The 23,583-nt window shown below is 44.7% G+C and overlaps 2 protein-coding genes across 6 annotated transcripts in view; both read right to left on the reverse strand.

Annotated features, from left to right (window-relative positions):
* SLC44A2 (solute carrier family 44 member 2 (CTL2 blood group)) overlaps window positions 1-23,583 on the reverse strand; it is a 1,192,885-nt gene that overhangs the window by 175,203 nt on the left and 994,099 nt on the right. The window lies entirely within an intron of this gene.
* PDE4A (phosphodiesterase 4A) overlaps window positions 1-23,583 on the reverse strand; it is a 357,662-nt gene that overhangs the window by 6,409 nt on the left and 327,670 nt on the right. For all 4 annotated transcript variants that reach the window (XM_069767105.1, XM_069767103.1, XM_069767106.1 and 1 more), the window contains 7 exons: window positions 22,475-22,653; window positions 16,955-17,053; window positions 15,735-15,899; window positions 8,510-8,609; window positions 6,951-7,105; window positions 6,545-6,667; window positions 6,165-6,347 (listed from right to left, as the gene is read on the reverse strand). In XM_069767105.1, coding sequence (XP_069623206.1) covers window positions 6,165-6,347; window positions 6,545-6,667; window positions 6,951-7,105; window positions 8,510-8,609; window positions 15,735-15,899; window positions 16,955-17,053; window positions 22,475-22,653 — 1,004 coding nt within the window. The remainder of the gene's footprint in view (window positions 1-6,164; window positions 6,348-6,544; window positions 6,668-6,950; window positions 7,106-8,509; window positions 8,610-15,734; window positions 15,900-16,954; window positions 17,054-22,474; window positions 22,654-23,583) is intronic.

Here is a 23,583-nt window from a genome sequence, read left to right on the forward strand (position 1 = left end):
CTGTCGGTGGACTCCTTCCTTCTGGCGCTTTGCCTCCCGGTATAGTAGTCCATTTCTTACTACCAGAGACTCTAGCTGCCGCGTCAGCAGGACAGATTCCTCTGTTCGTAATGCATTCTTTTCGGGCCTCCAGCCCCTCTTAACCCACCATCGGACCACCCCCACTGATCGATCCTCCTGCTGCGCCTTTTGGACTTGATTACGAGTCAGTTGAGGGAGAAAGTCTGGGGTTACATTTGTCACTCGGCAGTACAACAACGGGAGCGCTTCACTGGATACTCCTAGGAATTCAGCACAACCCTGCATAGGGAGAGCATTAGTTTGATGTCTATGGCACAGAGTCTTCACCTCAGGGGCAGGGACCTCTATCCATCCTCCTTCTTCATTTAAGGGTTCCCTAGGCAGGCGAGAGAGTGTGTCTGCATCGATGTTACTGATCCCCGATCGATATTTTAAGCTGAAATCGTACAAAGAGAGTGCGGCAAGCCACCGGTACCCCGTGGCATCCAGTTTTGCCGTGGTTCTCACGTAGGTTAATGGATTGTTGTCGGTATGAACCACAAAGGGTACCCCATAGAGGTAGTCATGCAGCGTGTCCACTACAGCCCATTTCAAGGCCAGAAACTCCAGTTTGTGGGCCGGGTAGTTGCGTTCACTGGGAGTCAATCCTCGACTAATGTAGTAGACGGTACGCAGACAGCCTTCATGGTCTTGATAAAGAATCCCTCCTAGCCCGTCAAGAGAAGCATCTACATGTAACACATATGGTTTGCTGGGGTCTGCATAGGCCAACACTGGGGTTTGGGTCAAGCATGACTTCAGTTTCTCGAATGCCTCATCGCATGCCGGTGTCCATCTATCCCCAAAAAGTTCGTTAACTTTGAAGTAGACCTTCTTTCCTGACCTTGAGGAATGGGCTGTCCTCCCGGAAGGGGGATACCCCTGAGTAAGGGCAGTTAATGGCTTCGCAATCCGAGAGTACTGGGGTACAAATCTTCGGTAGTATCCGCAAAATCCTAAAAAGGACCTAAGCTCCTTCAGTTTGGTGGGTTTTGGCCAGTTTACAACAGCCTCCACTTTGGCGGGGTCGGTGGAAATTCCTTCTCTGCTGACTATGTGCCCCACATATTTCACAGTCGTCTGGCAAATCCGGCACTTATCAAGGGACAACTTCAACCCAGCCTCCTTCAACCGATCCAGCACCTTGAACAACCGCTGGTTGTGTTCTTCCAGAGTCTTCCCAAAAACAATTAGATCATCGAGATAAACCAGGACCTCACGTAAGTGCATGTCCCCCACTACTTTGTCCATACATCTCTGAAAAGTGGCCGGAGCACCTGTCAGTCCTTGAGGCAGTCTCTGAAACTCGAAGAACCCAATGGGGCAGATAAAAGCAGTCTTCTCTTGATCTTCTTTTGACATGGGTATCTGATAGTAGCCACTCCGGAGATCTAACACAGAAAACCATTGGCTCCCTTGCAAGCAATCCAAAGCTTCATCGATTCTGGGCACAGTGTACTGGTCGGGGATCGTACGCTTATTCAAGGTTCGATAATCCACACACATCCGAATAGCTCCATTTTTCTTTCGAGCTATCACAATGGGGGAAGCATAAGGGCTACTAGATTCTATGATGACTCCTGTGTCTAACATACCACGTAGATGCTGCCTGACATCTTCGATATCTGATGGAGCCAATCTTCGGGACCTCTCTCGAAAAAGCTTTTGATCCTTCAACCGAATGCGATGCTCCACTCCATGAGCGAGGCCCATGTCCCATTCACCTAGAGAAAAAACTGCACCTCGCATCATCAGGCCATCAATGACCAACCCCCTCTCTTCTCCTTTTAGCTCGCTTCCTTCAAAACAAGGGTCAAAGCTTTCAGGCCGTAGTTCCCTCTTCTCCTCCTCCGTTCTCACATAGGCCTCCAGGCAGACTGGGTGGATGGATAGGGTCTGCGAGTAATTTTCTCCCCCAACTTCCCGACACCACTGAGCTAACGTACGGAAGATGTTGGCATTTGTTCCCACTATGACAGGTGTTTGTCTCTCATCTGCCTCGGCCTCTGGGCAGATTAACGCTATGATGGGTATCTCTTTATCCACTCCAACAACAGTCTCTGAGAATCGTAGCGTCACGGACACGTATCCTCTGTAGGGGTAGCTGTGCTCACTCAGTCCCCACACCACGAGTCCAGACAACGGTTTCAGAGGCACTTTGGATAAATATCTCTTATACCATCCTTCAAAGATGATAGATACTTGAGACCCGCTATCCAGTAATACTGTGCAAGGTTGACCATTGATATATGCGGGGACATGTGGGGATGGTCCCACTAAACCTTCAGGCAGGGTTTTCGATGATGCACTATTAGATGGGGCGGTAGAGTAGGTCCTAGTTGCTGATGGGGGCTCAGTATGGGGTTCTACTGGCCCCCTTTCCCGTTTCCCGACTGCCTCTGAGGGTGATGGGGAAGCTGTGAAGAGTTCTTTGAGCTCCACCTCTTTGGACACTGACGAGCTATATGGCCTGGACTCCCACAGACGAAGCACCCTTCTGGTTTCCTACTCTCCACTCTGCCGAGATCTTCTTTCTCTCTTCCTGAAACCAGTGTTTTCTGCTCGGCTACCTCCGCAACACTTTGAAGTCGCTGTATTGTCTTGGCCTGAGCACTTAACAGTTGTGTAATCTGCTCCCCCTGTTTCTCGATGACTTTCAACAGTTCTATGTGTCGGCATTCGGCTTCTGGCTTCAAGGCAACAGTAGTCACCCGAGGGGATGCCTTCTCTCTTGCGGCCAAAATAACCTCCTCCTTCCGAACTTCCTAAAGCAACTCATGAAAAGATCCAGGAATCTTCTCTCTATCACAAGACCTCATCCGCTGGGCAATTGGATCATGAGTGAGAGCTCCTCTGAGTACTTGTTCCAGGCGACACTGATCAACTTCTTGAGGGCTGATGCCACCTTTAGCTACTATTCTATGAACCAGCTTATCTAGTCGGTATAAATAGTCGGACATCTTCTCATCTGGCTGTTGGTAGGTGGTACGGAGTTTAAAGAGTAGATCAGTAGCATCTTCAGGGGATCCAAAAGCATCTTCTAAAGCATTCATATAATCTTGATAAGTTGCCAGAGGCTTGCTCCGCCAAGCAGCCTGCACTACCTCCATAGCAGTACCCTTCAAGCTCTCTACTATTCTCTGCCTCTTTACAGCATCAGTGCACTGCCACTCTTCTAGGCACTGTAAAGTGACATCCCTCCAAGTATCATATCCTTCTTCTCCAGTAGGGGTGGGGAGGGCACCCGAGAAAATTCTTAGACGACGGTAGTTCCCTTCTGGCTGCATCTTGGCAAACTGACTGACTAACTTTTCCATAGCTGTCATAAGCACATCAGCAGGGGCCGCTGTCTCTTCAGGACGGAATCTAGGTGGAGTAGAAGGTGGAGATATACTAGTCTTTCTAGGCTGAGTGGATGATTCCTGTTGCCGGGTCTCAACTTCGGACTCAGTAGGCCAAGTGATCTGCCATTGTCGACCATACTCTGAAGACACAACTACCATAGAGGGGAAGTATTCTTTCCTCAAGATCTGCCCGGTTGAAATCAGGGCTGTGGGTAACTGTCCCCCCTTTTCCTTCCGGCAATCAACCACTTTAGGGTGGGCAAGTTCAGTGAGTCGGTTAACTATTTCCAGTATCTCTTCATCAGACGCATCACAGAGCTCACCACTCACTGCAAAGCTTTGTTTGGCGGGAACATCTATCTCTTCACACCATAAATACACTTCTTGTTCTGTTAAAGTCTCCATAGTAAATACTCCTGTGTTAGTTCTAGATCTCAGCAGTGCCTCCACTGTAACACCCCTTTAGGGCTACCACGGTACACTGGGTGTTATGGGGGGTCTCACCTCTCCAGGGCGCAGTGCCTCCACCCGAATCTTGATTGGAGTTCTCTCTCTGGGACTGCAGAAGGGCTATTATCTTCTGCCAGGGGCTGATTCGGGAAGCCCCTGCCACTCTCAGTACACACTCACAGGGATCAGGAGTAAAACAGTTTAACAGGTTTATTGCTACGCAGCATAAATTAGATGGATTTAAAAGAATAACATGAAATACAAATAACTGTGCTCTGTCAAGGTCATATACACATCTCACTCTAATTCTACTTCAACCCTGCAAGTATAACGTAGTAGGGTTTTTTTTTGTTTGTTTCTTCTAGTTTAACTCAGTCCAAACGTTGGGGCCCAGTTGCCGCGGATGCAGGCGCGCAAATTAAAACAGTTGGTGCACTTAGACGAATATAACTGGCAATAGTCTGAGCTGTAATGTACTCACTGTAAATAACGCTGGTAGGACCACAAGTCTCAGAAAGTCACTCACGGCACGTCTCTAACGGTCGGATGGTTCTCTGGACACCAGCTGGGGGCGGCCGGATTCAGTCCTTTATACGGTGGGAGTGCAGGCAGAAATCTCCAAGTTCTTGATGCAACTTGCTCCAGAGGGTAACACAAAGTCGCACTCTCTCCAGCAACACGAGTATATCCGGGAGGACAGCAACCCTGCAGCATGGGGCCAGGCAAGTCCCCCGTGCTCCGTCTCTCCCAACAAGATACCACGCTCTTTTCTTCCTGTGTATTCTTAGTTTCACTTTCTCCCCAGCTCCTGCCTCCTAGTCCCTCCTCCTCCAATCCAAGCTGTGTCATCTGACTCAAACAAGGATCCCTGGGAATTGTAGTCCACTGCAGCTCAGAGGAAAATCTGCTAATGTCTGTAGGTCCTGGTATAACAGCAGCTGCAAAGCTCTTCTTAGTGTCTGTAAATCCCAGTATACCAGTAGCTGCCCTAACAGTTCCCAGTGCAGGTGTTACACAGGTAAGTTTTGGCAAACTCCAGCCTGGCTTTTTTATGTCTCGGGGTAAGAAGTGGGGTCTTCCTGGGTCTCCTACCATACAGTCCCCTTTCATTCAGACGCCGACGGATAGTACGGGTTGACACTGTTGTACCCTCGGACTGTAGGGCAGCTTGAACTTGTTTGGATGTTAGTCGAGGTTGTTTATCCAACATCCGCACAATCTTGCGTTGAAATCTCTTGTCAATTTTTCTTTTCCGTCCACATCAAGGGAGGTTAGCCACAGTGCCATGGGCTGTAAACTTCTTGAGGACACTGCGCACGGTAGACACAGGAACATTCTGGTCTTTGGAGATGGACTTGTAGCCTTGAGATTGCTCATGCTTCCTCACAATTTGGTTTCTCAAGTCCTCAGACAGTTCTTTGGTCTTCTTTATTTTCTCCATGCTCAATGTGGTACACACAAGGACACAGGACAGAGGTTGAGTCAACTTTAATCCATGTCAACTGGCTGCAAGTGTGATTTAGTTATTGCCAACACCTGTTAGGTGCCACAGGTAAGTTACAGGTGCTGTTAATTACACAAATTAGAGAAGCATCACATGATTTTTGAACAGTGCCAATACTTTTGTCCACACCCTTTTTTATGTTTGGTGTGGAATTACGGTATATCCAATTTGGCTTTAGGACAATTCTTTTTGTGTTTTTTCATTTAAGACAAATTAAATGAAGATAATAATAGCAAAGAATTTGTGTTTGCAATCATTTTCAGGAAGAAACTGAGTATTATCTGACAGAATTGCAGGGGTGTCAATACTTGGCCATGACTGTATGGTGAGGAAGTACACAAAATGCGACCAGCCCCTACAAATTGTACTTATATTTCACAATTGTGGCATATGACTAATCCTATATATATAACCCAAAAATATCACATGTCTATCAATGTGTCCATCCATAGCATAATTATCAATCTATGGCACATCTATCCATCTTATATCTATGTCGTTCTCAAACTGCATCTAGTTATTCATTCATCTATTGCATAGCCATCCATGAACCTACCTCTCCTTTCATCTACTCGCCCTCCCATCCAGCCATCTGTCCATCCAAAGGCCCATACACTCACTCACTCATCCTCATACCCCTCCATCCATCCACTTATACCTTCATCGATCCACCTCCATCCAGCCACCCATCCATGTACCCCTCCATCCACCCATCCAATTACCGCCACATCCATCCAGCCCTCCATCCACCTACCCCTCATCCATCCATCCACGTACCCATTAACCCATCCATCCCATCTGCTCACCTGTGATTTTTCCACAGAGGCCGTGTGCTTGTCACACATGGGGCTGATCTCCATGCCTCTCTCTCGCTCTTTGTCTCCTTGTCTGAAAAACTCCTCCAAGATGCGGTCCGTCCACTGACGATACAGCTCGAGTGGTTTGGTCGGGTTGCTGAGGTCAGCACAATGCACCATGTTGCGAAGAACCTGCAACAAGGAAAAACGTAAAGAACAGATCTATTTAGAGTAATATCTGCAGGGTAAGAACCAGTGGTGGCAGCTATTGTGGTGCCTCCTGGTGCTGTCATGGTAGACTGCGCGGGATGTTCACCCTTCTATCACGGAGTGTCAAGTAAAATGCATAAGACCTACAACCCACCCATTATCTCAGGACTGGTACTCGCCTGTATCCGATCTGTGTAGTTATCCAGCAGTAAGACACCAGAACTGGTCACCTTTTTCGTCTCCACCATCGTCTTCAGGTCCGCTAACAAGCTCATGTGTTTGGACATATCTGTAGCAAGGACCTGGGGAGTTAAGACAAAAGAAAATCTCACACACATCACAGAACAGGACAAGGGAAGCAGCAAGGAGAAAACAAAGTCTTGCTGCAAAGGACCCACCCGCATCTCAACCATCTGGTCCCACCAATAATCCAGAACCAAGAGAGGACAGCAGTAAGGGCGGGTGACTATAAGAACCAATTGCTTCTATATTGGAGTGACATTTTCCTTTTAGTTTTCTAGGGACCCACAGACCCCGTGCTATGTATGAAGTCAGCAGCACCACAAACATGTGAAGGCTTATTACCATGTCAATCACCATCTTCCTCATCATCTGACGTTGACGTTTCGTCAAGTTCTGGAAAATGTCACAGTTTTCTTCCTGAAGGAGCTTAAATCCCACGGCCAGATGATGATTCTCTAGCACGGACTCGTCATTGTACATCAACGCCAGCTCTGAATCTAAGTGTCAGAAAAAGAGTGGGACTAAGAAGTGACCCACAAGTCACCACACAAAGCTTTCCGTAAGGTACAGGGATATGCGGAGATTTATTATGGGACCTATAAGACTTCTGGCAATGGCAGTGCCCAAATTACCCTCGTGTCCAATGACTGCGAAAGACTGCTGATCAGGCTTCCTGTCATCGAAGACTATTGATCTTTCCACAGTGATATCTGCCCATTATCAAAGTCTCAAACAGCATATGAAATGGTCAGCATTATGTATTTCGGGGTTGGAGGATTTCTCTTTATTGGGCCATTCAATAAACCCTTCTTCAGGTCGACTAATTTTCCCACGCATTTAATGGTAGGAATAACCTCCCCTCCTTCCTGTAGAAGGTCAGTTGACAGATTGGGTGTTTTGGGGTCGGTTTAGTCCCCTTCGTCAATCCAAAGAACAGACTACAAATCTTCAAGTAGAATAACCCCCCCCCCTCCAGTCATCAGGTGTACAAACACGACGCATTTTGGGGAAAGATTAACCGTGTAATGAGCTACGCTTTGTAAGGCCAGACTAACCCCCATTATTGGTCCATACAGTGGACTACGCTTTACAGGGGTAGGATTCACCCGATCCGCCTTCGTAAGGCTACACAACAGACACACATATCTGGATGGGAATACCCCTCCTTTCTCCGGTGTTACAATGGATGGCTCATTTTGGGGTAAGATTATCCCTCTTCATTAAGTCACATGATAGGATAGAACTTACTCCCCTTAATCCGAGCCTACAATGGGCTACGCATTTTAGGGTCACAATAACTTCTCCCGTTATCCGGCCATACAATGGACTATGCTTTTTTAGGGGTAGGATTCATCCCCTCTCCCTTCATTAAGGCCATACAATTAGTTATGCATTTTGGGGTAGAAATAATCAACCATTCATCAAGGCCATACAACGGATTATGTATTTTGGGGTAAGATGAACACACGTCATCAGGTCGCACAATGGACAACAGATTTTGGGAGAGAATTAACGCTCTTCATGGGCCACTCATCAGACTAAGCAGGGTTAACCCCTTCGTCAGATCATACGATGACCCGATGGAGGGGTCATGGTACCAGCCCACGGTGCACTGTATGGCGGCCGAGGCTCCTCAGTACACTCCGCGCGGTGGCGGTGCAGCAGTCCATCGCAGCCTGCATGCTCCATATGGCGCGTGATACCGCGCTGCACTCATTTCTCTAATCCTACAACTCCTGCCATTACACACACGGAGGAGCGTGGACGCTGCCCTCGGTATTACAGGACAGATGTTCTGCGTTGTGGCGAGCGCTCCGGAGCCATTTGTGCTGCGGATTTTAATTTTCATTCATACACAGGACATAAGCTCTTTATCTGCACAAGACGCTGGATCCACTTACTTGTATTAATAAGAAACTGATTGGAAACTCCTGGGTGGTCGACGTCATGAATGGCAGCTGCAAACAACGCCGCTAAGATCTCCAGATCTGTAAACACCGCCTGGTGGGGGACACAGAGGAAGTTACTGCACATGTGCGGCTTAGATTGTGCCATGTATAATGGGATCAGGGGCGCCGCCAGAGGAGGCGCGGAGGGAGACGAGCACCGGGGTCTGATCAGGCTCAATACACCCAGTATTATAAAACACATGGTACGTGGGCTCTGTAACAGCTTTTACATTGAGGCTCATAAGCATCAAGTTATGGCTCTCAAAAAAGCATGACAGCATGAACACGGGCTCCAGTACACGGTATAGTCACAGGTTACCCCAAAAGTAATTTCAGAAAGTTTACTACATTGGTGTCATTAAACCACAGTTTTACCAAAAAACAAAACAGTCTGCAAAGCCCCCACCTTAGTATACAGTCACATATAAGGGTCATGGTCAGAGGGAACCTGCACCACTACAACATGGCAAGGTGTTCCTAGAACACTCCGGTGTGTACAAATGTGTCAGTATTTATGTATACGTGCCTATGTGTACTGTATGCGTGCCTATATGTTTTATATGCGTGCCTATATGTACTGTATGTGTGCCTATATGTGCTGTATGCGTGTCTGTATGTTCTGTATACGTGTCTATATGTATGTACTGTATGTGTGTCCATATGTACTGTATGTGTGCCTATATGTATGTTCTGTATGTGTGCCTATATGTATGTATTATATGCGTGCCCATATGTACTGTATGTGTGCCCATATGTATGTACTGTATGTATGCCTATATGTATGTGCTGTATGTGTGCCTATGTGTATGTGCTATATGTGTGCCTATATGTATGTGCTGTAGGTGTGCCTATATGTATGTGCTGTAGGTGTGCCTATATGTAGGTGCTGTATGTGTGCCTATATGTATGTGCTGTATGTGTGCCTATATGTATGTGCTGTATGTGTGCCTATATGTATGTGCTGTATGTGTGCCTATATGTATGTGCTGTATGTGTGCCTATATGTATGTGCTGTATGTGTGCCTACATGTATGTGCTGTATGTGTGCCTACATGTATGTGCTGTATGTGTGCCTACATGTATGTGCTGTATGTGTGCCTACATGTATGTGCTGTATGTGTGCCTACATGTATGTACTGTATGTGTGCCTACATGTATGTACTGTATGTGTGCCTACATGTATGTACTGTATGTGTGCCTACATGTATGTACTGTATGCATGCCCATATGTATGTACTGTATGTATGTACTGTGTGCATGCCTACATGTATGCACTATATGTATGTACTGTATGTGTGCCTATATGTATGTGCTGTATGTATGCCTACATGTATGTACTGTATGTGTGCCTATATGTATGTACTGTATGTGTGCCTACATGTATGTACTGTATGTGTGCCTACATGTATATACTGTATGTGTGCCTACATGTATGTACTGTATGTGTGCCTATATGTATGTACTGTATGTGTGCCTACATGTATGTGCTGTATGCATGCCCATATGTATGTACTGTATGTATGTACTGTGTGCATGCCTACATGTATGCACTATATGTATGTACTGTATGTGTTGTTATGAATAGGTAATTCAGAACCACAATGGACCTTGAAGTTCAGAGCACACAAAGTGACCTGACAATAACCAAAAAACATAGGACGAGCTCTGAGACGTGGGAACTCTGCTGACCGCAATCCCTAAACCTATCACACCACACTAGAGGTAGCCGTGGATTGCGCCTAACGCTCCCTATGCAACTCTGCACAGCCTGAGAAACTAGCTAGCCCTGAAGATAGAAAAATAAGCCTACCTTGCCTCAGAGAAATTCCCCAAACGAAAAGGCAGCCCCCCACATATAATGACTGTGAGTTAAGATGAAAATACAAACACAGAGATGAAATAGATTTAGCAAAGTGAGGCCTGACTTACTGAATAGACCGAGGATAGGAAAGATAGCTTTGCGGTCAACACAAAAACCTACAAACAACCACGCAGAGGGGCAAAAAGACCCTCCGCACCGACTAACGGTACGGAGGTGCTCCCTCTGCGTCTCAGAGCTTCCAGCAAGCAAGAAAAACCAATATAGCAAGCTGGACAGAAAATATAGCAAACAAAAGTAACACAAGCAGAACTTCGCTTATGCTGAGCAGACAGGCCACAGGAACGATCCAGGAGGAAGCAAGACCAATACTAGAACATTGACTGGAGGCCAGGATCAAAGCACTAGGTGGAGTTAAATAGAGCAGCACCTAACGACTTAACCTCATCACCTGAGGAAGGAAGCTCAGAAGCCGCAGTACCACTCACATCCACCAACGGAAGCCCATAGACAGAATCAGCCGAAGTACCACTTGTGGCCACAGGAGGGAGCTCGACCACAGAATTCACAACAATGTGTGCCTATATGTATGTACTGTATGTGTGCCTACATGTATGTACTGTATGTGTGCCTACATGTATGTGCTGTATGTGTGCCTATATGTATGTACTGTATGTGTGCCTACATGTACTGTATGCGTGCCCATATGTATGTACTGTATATGTGCCTATATGTATGTGTGCCTACATGTATGTACTATATGTATGTACTGTATGTGTGCCTACATGTATGTACAGTACAGAAAATAAGTATTTGATCCACTGCTGATTTTGTTTTCCACCTACAAAGAATGGAGAGGTCTGTAGTTTGTACCATGTGTACATTTACCTGTAAGAGACACAATCTAGAAATTAAAGGGAACCTGTCACCCCGTTTTTTGAGATTGAGCTATAAATACTGTTAAATAGGGCCTGCGCTGTGCGTTACTATAGTGTATGTAGTGTACCCTGATTCCCCATGTATGCTGAGAAATACATTACCAAAGTCGCCTTTTTCGCCTGTCAATCAGGCTGGTCTGGTCAGGTGGGCGTGTTCACAGCGCTCTTTTCTTCCCCAGCTTTCCGTTGGTGGCGTAGTGGTGTGCGCATGTCCAGAGTTCCGACTTCCCTGCGCCCACGTGAAGACACAGCACGCGATCTGCGCTGTAATCCCTTGCATCGGTGGGGGCGGCCATCTTCCTGGGGCCGCGCGTGCGCAGATGGAGTGCTCTGCTGCACGGGGCTTCAGGAAAATGGCCGCGGGATGCCGCGCGTGCGCATTAGAGATCGCGGCGGCCATTTTCCCAAAGCCGAGATGCAAACTCGGCTTTGGGAAAATGGCCGCCGCGATCTCTAATGCGCACGCGCGGCATCCCGCGGCCATTTTCCTGAAGCCCCGTGCAGCAGAGCACTCCATTTGCGCACGCGCGGCCCCAGGAAGATGGCCGCCCCCACCGATGCAAGGGATTACAGCGCAGATCGCGCGCTGTGTCTTCACGTGGGCGCAGGGAAGTCGGAACTCTGGACATGCGCACACCACTACGCCACCAACGGAAAGCTGGGGAAGAAAAGAGCGCTGTGAACACGCCCACCTGACCAGACCAGCCTGATTGACAGGCGAAAACGGCGACTTTGGTAATGTATTTCTCAGCATACATGGGGAATCAGGGTACACTACATACACTATAGTAACGCACAGCGCAGGCCATATTTAACAGTATTTATAGCTCAATCTCAAAAAACGGGGGTGACAGGTTCCCTTTAAAACCAGAAAATCACATTGTATGATTTTACCAATTAAATTGCATTTTATTGATTTTATTGCATGAAATAAGTGATACAATAGAAAAACAGAACTTAATGAGTATTGATCACCTACCAACCAGCAAGAATTCTGGCTCTCACAGACCTGTTCGTTTTTCTTTACAAAGCTTCCTACTCTGCATTCATTACCTGTATTAATTGCACCTGTTTGAACTCGTTACCTGCCCACACAATCAATCACACTCCAACCTCTCCACCATGGCCAAGACCAAAGAACTGTCTAAGGAAATCAGGGACAAAATTGTAGACCTGCACAAGGCTGAGATGGGATACAGGACAATAGACAAGCAGCTTGGTGAGAAGGCAACCACTATTGGCACAATTATTAGAAAATGGAAGAAACACAAGATGACTGTCAATCTTCCATGGTCTGGGGCTCCATGCAAGATCTCACCATGTGGGGTAATGATGACTCTGAGAAAGATCAGGAATCAGCCCAGAACTACACAGGAGGACCTGGTCAATGACCTGAAGAGAGCTGAGACCACAGTCTCAAACATTACCGTTAGTAACACACTACACCGTCATGGATCACAATCCTGCAGGGCACACAAGGTCCTCTGCTCACGCCAGCACATATCCAGGCCCGTTTGAAATTAACCATCTGGACGATCCACTGGAGGCATGGGAGAAGGACATGTGGTCAGATGAGACCAAAATATAACTTTTTGGTATCAACTCCACTCGCCGTGTTTGGAGGAAGAAGAAGAATGAGTATAATCTGAAGAACACCATCCCCACCGTGAAGCATGGTGGGGGAAACATCATACTTTGGTGCTTTTCTGAAAAGGGGACAGGATGACTGCACCATATTAAAGAGAGAACAAATGGGGTAATGTATTGTGAGATTTTGGAAAACAACCTCCTTACCTCAGTAAGAGCATTGAAGATAAGTCATGGCTGCATCTTCCATCATGACAATGACCCGAAACGCACAGCCAGGGCAACAAATGAGTGACTCAGTAAGAAGCATTTCAAGGTCCTGGAGTGGTCTAGCCAGTCTCCAGACCTGAACCCAATAGAAAATCTTTGGAGGAAGCTGAAACTCATTAATGCCCAGTGACAGCCCCAAAATCTGAAGGATCTGGAGAAGATCTGTATGGAGGAGGGGGGCCAAAATCCCTGCTGCAGTGTGTGCAGGAACTGGTCAAGAACTACAGGAAACGTCTGACCTCTGCAATTGCAAACAAAGGTTTCTGGACCAAATATTAAGTCCTGTTTTTCTATTGTATCAAATACTTATTTCATGCAATTAAAATGCAAATTAATTATGTAAAAATCATACAATGTGATTTTCTGGATTTTTTATTTTTAGATTCTGTCTCTCACGGGTGAAGTGTATCTACGATTAAAATTGCAGACCTCTCCATTCTTTGTAGGTGGGAAAACTTGCAAAAATCGGCAGTGGATCAAATACTTATTTTCCCCAATGTATGTGTGCTTGCCTATATGTGTATAGTGTGTATTTATGTATGTATGTATGCCTAGATGTGTAATGTTTGTGTATGTACGTATGTGTGTTTATGCATGATATATATGACAATTTGCAGTGACATTAACCCCTTCACTGTCCTAGACCACTAGTGATGCAAACATTAACCCCCCAATTTCAATAGACTACGTGGGTTGCACATAATTCCCATTCCCTAGCCCAAATCCCATGGATGCTCCCAGAAACCCATTAACGGTGCATTAAAATTAAGTAGTAATAATGACTACCCTAGCGGGTTAGAACACATCATCTGACAATACAGGCAGCAATATTTATGTGTTGCTGTTGTAGATCACCCATAATAGAAAGAACTGCACCCAGATGGTTCATGTCTCCACTAAAAGGGATCATAGACACTGTGTGCAGTGATTATTTACAGGTGTGTATGCGGGTCTGTGTGCGTTATGTATGTGTTTAGTGTTCCCTGACAGGTGTGAATGTGTTTATACATTTGTTTTCGAAACAAATCTAAAAAGTTCAAATCACTCCCGTTTCGCCCCATCCAAAAGAAAACAAACAATAAAAAAAATACACAAATATGGAATCGCGCGTTCAGAAGCGCCCCGATCTATCAAAATATAAAAATAATGAATCCGATAGGTAAAAAGAGTAACAAGAAAAAAAATCTAAAGGCCAGAATTACTTTTTTTTGGTCGCAATAAAATGCAATAACAGGCAATTAAAACATTGTGTCTACCACAAAATGGTATCAGTAAAAATTTCAGCTCGGCGCACAAAAACATCAGACACGGATCACGAAAAATGGAGACGCCAAGAGTCTCGGAAAATGTCGCCATTTTTTTTTTTCTACAGAATCTAGACATGTTTGGTATCTAAAAACTCGTAATGACCTGGAGAATCATAATGGCAGGTTGGATTTAGCATTTAGTAAATATTGTAAAAAAAAACGAAAAAAAAAACAACATTTGTGGAATTGCACTTTTTTTTTTGCAATTTCACCGCACTTGGAATTTTTTTTTTCCTGCTTTCCAGTACACGATATGGTAAAATCAATGATTTTAATCTTTTACAGGACCATTTACGGTTTCCAATGCTGCAGTATTGTAATGTATCCGTAAAAATCGGAGGTTACTATGATGTACGGCATCCGATTTTTTTTTAGCAATCACCGCTGATGTTTGGGGCTATGGCTGATAGATCTGAAATCACATGAAACGTAGACGGCCTCGCTCAGACGTCACGTCCTCCGTGATGGACACCTGTAGACGTCTTATTTCCCGAGCTGCGACTCTCTCGCTTCGCGGTGATACATTATTAACCACGACTCTGAATGGGCTGAGGGCTGTGATACCGCAGATGTCGGCTCGGCGGACCTGGTAGAGGGATGCGACCACGTAATCAGGTGCGGGCTTGTGTTACTTGTGACGTCAGTGTTGCCATCTCCATCTGTTTACACTGTACATTATTAATATTTTCACAGGGCTCGGGAGGACAGGCTGTAACTCCATCACAGACCTGATACTGCTACGTTAGGTCATTGTTGGGAGATACAACTCTATAGCGATGAAGTGCCAAAAGAAAAAAAAACAATAGGCCTCACTTATCAAACAGATCCAAAAAGGAAACTGGCTTGGTTACCCATAGCAACCAATCATAGTGCAGCTTTCATTTAGAAAAAACTGGGCTGGTAACATGAAAGCTGCGCTGTGATTGGTTGCTTTCCTCTACTTTGGATACATCTGCCCAAAATGTGTTTTTTTTTTTTTAGAAAAGCCATTTTTCATAGGACGTCCGGCTATTGTTCGCCCCCCCCCCCCCCCCCCAGAATTTCCAAGAAAAAACACAGTAGAGATGATCAATTAGTGTTGCCCAGCAAACGGGCAGGCATCTCGGACGCCTCTGATTCCTACAAGCCACAATCTGAGGCCATGTAACCGGGGTCAGAAGCGAAGACCGGCTGCCACAAAGGACGCAGGGCAAATCGGACTGATCATCTCGAAGATAGACAAAACAACGGTGCGAAACTCCCATGAGGGCTCTTACGTCTAATGCTGGAGTGGAGAGAAGCACGTGGGTGGACTGCGTGACGTCGGCGGCGTGCAAGCTGTTGTGGTACGCCACGTCCGCATGGTAGTGATCTTCTAAGGTCATCATGTAAGTGATTAGTGTATCTACGGGGATCTTAAAGGTCTTACACAACTCTCGTTCCTGTGGGAAAAGAAAAAGAATTGTAGAAAAAGGCACAGAAATAAAACAGGATTATCCAGGTTTTTGTCTCATATTACAATTAAATCCTAGAAATATGTACAGAAATGTTCATCTCTCAGGAGCTTAGCTGTGACTCTCCACCCCTTGCCTATGCGTTGCTGCTAGAACTGGCTGCAGCAGGAGCCTCTGCCCTATCACCTTTCAGGTGCGGCGTTATATACTTTCCCCTTGCTGGTATTTCCTGCTGGTGATAGTGGCATTTTGATGTCCAGCCATACTACTGTAGTTTAAAACCAGTCAGTGAAAGACCAGCTAGGGTTCAGCTCTTTGCAGTTTATGTTCTTTACCCTGCACCTATCTTCTGTTTCTTTTTAGGAAGTAGACTGCATATTCTCTAACAGTACTTAATCCTTTATTTTTTATTGTGTGGTGTGTTTTACTTACTCTTTCTATTTCAGCACACTTTCCCTTCTATACTTAATTTACACTCTGCTCTCCGCTTCTTTAGGAGGAATGTGAAGCGCTCGACAGCCTTTCAGGCACCATAGGCCAGAGTTACCATTGTCTAGTCTATGGTTAGGGCTATCTTGGCTCATGCAGGAACTCCTAGAGACTGCGGGGTCAGGATCTCTAGTCTGTGCGTGTGCATTATCCGGCAGGGTCAGTTGCGGTTTTTAGGGTGTTACCTATTTTTCTGAGTGAGTTGCTTCACTATCATAATAGGCATAAAATGCCCCTTTGGCTAAGAGGCCATGGCTTCAGTCGGCCACCTACTGACGATGGAACTGTTGGGCAGGAGGTTTAACCCCCCATCGGTTTAGTGTTTCTTTAAGAAGAGCAATGTAGCACAACGCTACTCACTAGGACAGGGCAACGTATAGCAGTCCTTCAATTGCTGGAGAGATAAAACGGAAATATGCTGAAAGTAAGTCCTTCTTTTCCAGATGATAGATACATTGGTCATCACAATCGACGAAAGAAGGTAATGGTGTCGTGCCGATTTGTATATGGTAGTCCCCGTGTTTTCCCAGAATAATCCATCACATGCAGCTCACCTGGAATGTTGTGTACATGATACAGCTCAGCGGACGGTTATTGGAATATTCTGCCACTCGGAAGATATTAAGGCCCCACTTATTTAAATTATCCAATTCCTGTAAGGTGAGCAAAAGGCAATGAAATGTTTAATGCAAAGGCAATACAAAGCCTTACAAACATACATACAATAAAGGCAATACAAAGCCTTACAAACATACATACAATAAAGGCAATACAAAGCCTTACAAACATACATACAATAAAGGCAATACAAAGCCTTATCTACATACATACAATAAAGGCAATACAAAGCCTTACATACATATATACAATAAAGGCAATACAAAGCCTTACAAACATATATACAATAAAGGCAATACAAAGCCTTACATACATACATACAATAAAGGCAATACAAAGCCTTACATACATACATACAATAAAGGCAATACAAAGCCTTACATACATACATACAATAAAGGCAATACAAAGCCTTACATACATACAATAAAGGCAATACAAAGCCTTACATACAGTGCCTACAAGTAGTATTCAACCCCCTGCAGATTTAGCATGTTTACACATTTGGAATTAACTTGGCATTGTGACATTTGGACTGTAGATCAGCCTGGAAGTGTGAAATGCACTGCAGCAAAAAAGAATGTTATTTCTTTGTTTATTTTTTTTTTAAATTGTGAAAAGTCTTTTCAGAGGGTCATTTATTATTCAACCCCTCAACCCACCAGAATTCTGTTTGGTTCCCGTAAAGTATTAAGAAGTAGTTCAGGCACAAAGAACAATGAGCTTTACATGTTTGGATTAATTATCTCTTTTTCCAGCCCTTTCTGACTATTTAAGACCCTCCCCAAACTTGTGAACAGCACTCATACATGGTCAACATGGGAAAGACAAAGGAGCATTCCAAGGCCATCAGAGACAAGATTGTGGAGGGTCACAAGGCTGGCAAGGGGTACAAAACCCTTTCCAAGGAGTTGGCCCTACCTGTCTCCACTGTTGGGAGCATCATCCGGACGTGGAAGGCTTATGGAACTACTGTTAGCCTTCCACGGCCTGGACAGCCTTTGAAAGTTTCCTCCCGTGCCGAGGCCAGGCTTGTCCGAAGAGTCAAGGCTAACCCAAGGACAACAAGGAAGGAGCTCCGGAAAGATCTCATGGCAGTGGGGACATTGGTTTCAGTCAATACCATAAGTAACGTACTCCACCGCAATGGTCTCCGTTCCAGACGAGCCCGTAAGGTACCTTTACTTTCAAAGCATCATGTCAAGGCTCGTCTACAGTTTGCTCATGATCACTTGGAGGACTCTGAGACTGACTGGTTCAAGGCTCTCTGGTCTGATGAGACCAAGATCAAGATCGTTGGTGCCAACCACACACGTGACGTTTGGAGACTGGATGGCACTGCATACGACCCCAAGAACACCATCCCTACAGTCAAGCATGGTGGTGGCAGCATCATGCTGTGGGGCTGTTTCTCAGCCAAGGGGCCTGGCCATCTGGTCCGCATCCATGGGAAGATGGATAGCACGGCCTACCTGGAGATTTTGGCCAAGAACCTCCGCTCCTCCATCAAGGATCTTAAGATGGGTCGTAATTTCATCTTCCAACAAGACAACGACCCAAAGCACACAGCCAAGAAAACCAAGGCCTGGTTCAAGAGGCAAAAAATCAAGGTGTTGCAGTGGCCTAGTCAGTCTCCTGACCTTAACCCAATTGAAAACTTGTGGAAGGAGCTCAAGATTAAAGTCCACATGAGACACCCAAAGAACCTAGATAACTTGGAGAAGATCTGCATGGAGGAGTGGGCCAAGATAACTCCAGAGACCTGTGCCGGACTGATCAGGTCTTATAAAAGACGATTATTAGCTGTAATTGCAAACAAAGGTTATTCCACAAAATATTAAACCTAGGGGTTGAATAATAATTGACCCACACTTTTATGTTTAAAATTTATAAAAATTTAACTGAGCAACAAAACTTTTTGGTTTGTAAGATTTATGCCTCTGTTAATAAATCCTGCTCTTGTTTGAAGTTTGAAGGCTCTAACTTATTTGCATCTTATTAAACCTGCTGGTGACACTGTTGGGGATTTATTCAAAATTTAAGGCATACTGAACCAGCATGGCTACCACAGCATCTTGCAGCGGCATGCTATTCCATCCGGTTTGCGTTTAGTTGGACCATCATTTCTTTTTCAACAGGACAATTACCCCAAACACACCTCCAGGCTGTGTAAGGGCTATTTGACCAAGAAGGAGAGTGATGGGGTGCTATGCCAGATGACCTGGCCTCCACAGTCACCAGACCTGAACCCAATCGAGATGGTTTGGGGTGAGCTGGACCGCAGAGTGAAGGCAAAAGGGCCAACAAGTGCTAAGCATCTCTGGGAACTCCTTCAAGATTGTTGGAAGACCATTCCCGGTGACTACCTCTTGAAGCTCATCAAGAGAATGCCAAGAGTGTGTAAAGCAGTCATCAAAGCAAAAGGTGGCTGCTTTGAAGAACCTAGAATATAAGACATATTTTCACTTGTTTCACACTTTTTTGTTAAGTATATAATTCCACATGTGTTAATTCATTGTTTTGATGCCTTCAGTGTGAATTTACAATTTTTATTGTCATGAAAATACAGAAAAATCTTTAAATGAGAAGGTGTGTCCAAACTTTTGGTCTGTACTGTACATACAATAAAGACAATACAAAGCCTTACATACATACATACAATAAAGGCAATACAAAGCCTTACATACATACAATAAAGGCAATACAAAGCCTTACATACATACATACATACAATAAAGGCAATACAAAGCCTTACATACATACATACAATAAAGGCAATACAAAGCCTTACATACATACATACATACAATAAAGGCAATACAAAGCCTTACAAACATATATACAATAAAGGCAATACAAAGCCTTACATACATACATACAATAAAGGCAATACAAAGCCTTACATACATACATACATACATACAATAAAGGCAATACAAAGCCTTACAAACATATATACAATAAAGGCAATACAAAGCCTTACAAACATATATACAATAAAGGCAATACAAAGCATAAAGACGCTAGTCATCTATAAGGTGAGGGCTACACAGCGACACTTATCGTGCGACACTAAAATCGCATTGTTGCACTGCAACGTTGCATCAAATTATTTCCTGTGGTGTCACAAATGTGTTGAATTTTTCTGACTCACTTGTCATAGGCACATCCGACTGCGACTTGCGTGTGACTTATCTGCGATTTGGCCATTTTTTTTCCCCCAACAAAGTCACAGCTCTAAAATGGTCATGCGACAGCGAGTTGCAAACAAGTTACACAGATGTTTTTTGTTTTTTTGCAACTTGTATGAAGACATGTTTCGCCGTGTAACCCCAGCCTGAGCCTTCACATACAGAATACTTACATGAGATGGAGGGGCTGTTAAATTTAGGTGGTACACCTCTGCCAGTCAGTTAGTAGGATATATGACTTAAAGGGGCAGTTTACTTTGAGCAATCCTATATTTGCTTAGAAGGATCCTTGAAATAAGCAGATTACAAGGTGCCTTACTGCCAGGACCTCGGTAATCAGCTTCCTCAATGGTGATCAGCATGTTCAGCAGGCTCAGGAGCGATCAGTACCCATCGGCATGCTCAGCACCAATCAGCATACACCGATCGGCTTGCTCAGCACCTATCAGCATGTTCAGCACCTATCGGCATCTTCAGCACCTATCGGCATCTTCAGCACCTATCGGCATCTTCAGCACCGATCAGCATACACTGATCGGCATGCTCAGCACCGATCAGCATACACCGATGCGCATGCTCAGCACCTATCGGCATGTTCAGCACCGATCAGCATACACCGATGCGCATGCTCAGCACAGATAGGTATGCTCAGCAACGATCAGCTTGCTCAGATGTAAGCGTTTCTGATGAGTGAATATACTCGTTACTCGAGATTTCTCAAGCATGCTCGGGTGTCCTCCGAGTATTTTTTAGTGCTCGGAGATTTAGTTTTCAGCGCTGCAGCTGAATGATTTACATCTGTTAGCCAGCATAAGTACATGTGGGGGTTGCCTGGTTGCTAGGGAATCCCCACATGTACTTATGCTGGCTAAGGGTGGTTTCACACTTGCATTTTTGTCTGCAGCGTTTTTTTTTTTTTTCAAAAAAACGCATGTGTTTTTTTTCCCTATATTTAACATTGAAAATGCATGCGTTTTTGTTTGTACGTGTTTGGTCGCGTTTTGCAACGCATGCGTTTTTTTACTGCATGCGTTCATTTTCAGATATGCAACTTGTAGTATTTTTGAGAGGCGTTTTTTGGACCAAAAAAAACGCATGCGTTTTCATGCGTTTTTTTGGGGTCAAAAAATACATTGGAGTCAAAGGGGACGCATGCGTTTTTTTGTGCATGCGTTTTTTTGCGTTAAAAACGCATGCGTTTTTATATTAAAAAAAACAGAAAACACACTGATATGCCACCCCCCAACATAAAGGTGATAAAGGGATCCTAACCCTACCCCTAACCCTACCCCTAAAGGATCCTAACCCTAACCCTACCCCTAACCCTACCCCTAACCCTAAGGGATCCTAACCCTAACCCTACCCCTAACCCTAATCCCTTTAGGGTTAGGGTTAGGGGTAGGGTTAGGGGTAGAGTTAGGGTTAGGATCACTTAGGGTTAGAGGTAGGGTTAGGGTTAGGGTTATGATCCCTACACCTAACCCTAACCCTAACTATTTCTGTTTATAGTGGGTTTTTTACTTTATTTTGATGATTGGCATATGTCACACATTTCTCAGCATGCGTTTAAAAAACGCAAACGCATGAAAAAACGCATGTAAACGCTTCAAAACGCCGCGTTTTTTTCACCACATGCAAAAACGCATGCGTCAAAAAAACGCAGCGTTTGCACACGTTTACATGCGTTTTTTCACCATGCGCAAAAACGCACCCAAAAAAACGCAAATGTGAAACCAGCCTTACAGATGTAAATCATTCAGCTGCGGCAATAAAAACTAAATCTCCGAGCACTAAAAAAATACTCGGAGGACACCCGAGCGTGCTCGAGAAATCTCGAGTAACGAGTATATTCGCTCATCACTAGTAAGTGTGCAAACCTTTCACAGCACCACCATTGGAGGAGTGAAGAATTACAGTTTCCACTGAAATTAATAACCTCCACAGACATTTGGGTCCTACAGAGACGCTCTTTGTAGTCGCGTAACTTTGGCTACTAAACAAGGGACCAGAATTGGGAACGCTGCCTTATTCCATCCTGATGGTAAGAGGATAGTTTAATAAAAACAGTTTTCAGTTGTCACCCATTAAACAAAAAAAGTTTTGGAAAAAATCTTAGCACCCTCGAAAGATAGAAGAATTTGGATGAACATGTGCAATAATGGTCTATGGAATAGAAGAGTGCTCCCAACTCCTAAATTCATGTATCTAGGACACTAATGACAAATCTTTCCCATTAAATTGAGCAATTAAAGCGAACGTATTTACCTTTTCGAGAGGTTCCTCTTGGTCGGTCTTCACTCCAAAACGAGGTATTGTAGAGTTGGTCAGGCTGGAGCTGTGCGTGAGCTTCTTGACGCCACTGATTTGGCACATGGTCTGCTGTTTCTTCTTCTTGTCTCGTTCCTTCTGTGTTGGGGAAGGGATCTCCACTTCATTCTGTTTGTCTGGACGACACAAGTACAGAAATTAAATCCTCACCCCTTCCATTACAGATGGTGAATAAACCGTATTATTTCGTATCTACCCGTTCTGCACCCTACTGAGACTTTCTCTTCTGTGATAATTTTGCAGCCATTTTCTGCTGCAGATAAGCCGAACCTCATCAGGTGGGTTGGTAAGGACAGGAGGAAGTGAAGAAAACCTAATTCCATCGATCCCTTGAAGGGTCTGGTCTCCGAGGTGCACGGCATGTGTGGGAACACTGGGGCTTAAAGGGCACCAGGGACAGCTGTTCTAGGTTTCCTCATGGCCATCTTAGAGGATAGGAGGTAAAAATGTGCGGTTTACTAGTCCGGAACACCTCACTATGGTCAGATCAGGTATCTTATGGGAAAAGATTGCACTATTTACGTGGCAGAAATGACACATCCGTGCGGCTATCCTTACACTGGGGATTACTGGTATAGCTTAATGAAACTTCTCCTATACCCCTCCCCCCTTTAAGGGAATACGCAGCAGTAAAGTAGTATACAATTTCACTGCAACAACCAGCAGTACGCAGACTACAAAGCACACAACTATCTAATCTTGTAGCTCTCTCTGCTGTGAACAAAAGTAGACAGGACTTCTCCCAAAAAAAAATATCTGGGAAAGATGACTAAAAAAAATGCTGATGGCCGTATTGATTAAGAGTAATTATAATTTAATACATTAAATCAATAGTACACGATAAAAAATAAGACACGTTTTAATATATCTTATCAGAGAAATCTGCTACTTTCTTCTCCTGGACTGATCTTTCACTCCGAATTTATGAGTAAGATACTGTATTCAGTGTCTACAGATTTTATTTTATTTTTTTTTATTACTGAGATAGGAGATGACAGTTGGTGCTCATGAGATTCTATGGAGGAGGGAGGAGCTAGAGTCCAAAC

The sequence above is a fragment of the Ranitomeya imitator genome, chromosome 4, assembly GCF_032444005.1.
Source record: "Ranitomeya imitator isolate aRanImi1 chromosome 4, aRanImi1.pri, whole genome shotgun sequence".
NCBI lineage: Eukaryota > Metazoa > Chordata > Amphibia > Anura > Dendrobatidae > Ranitomeya > Ranitomeya imitator.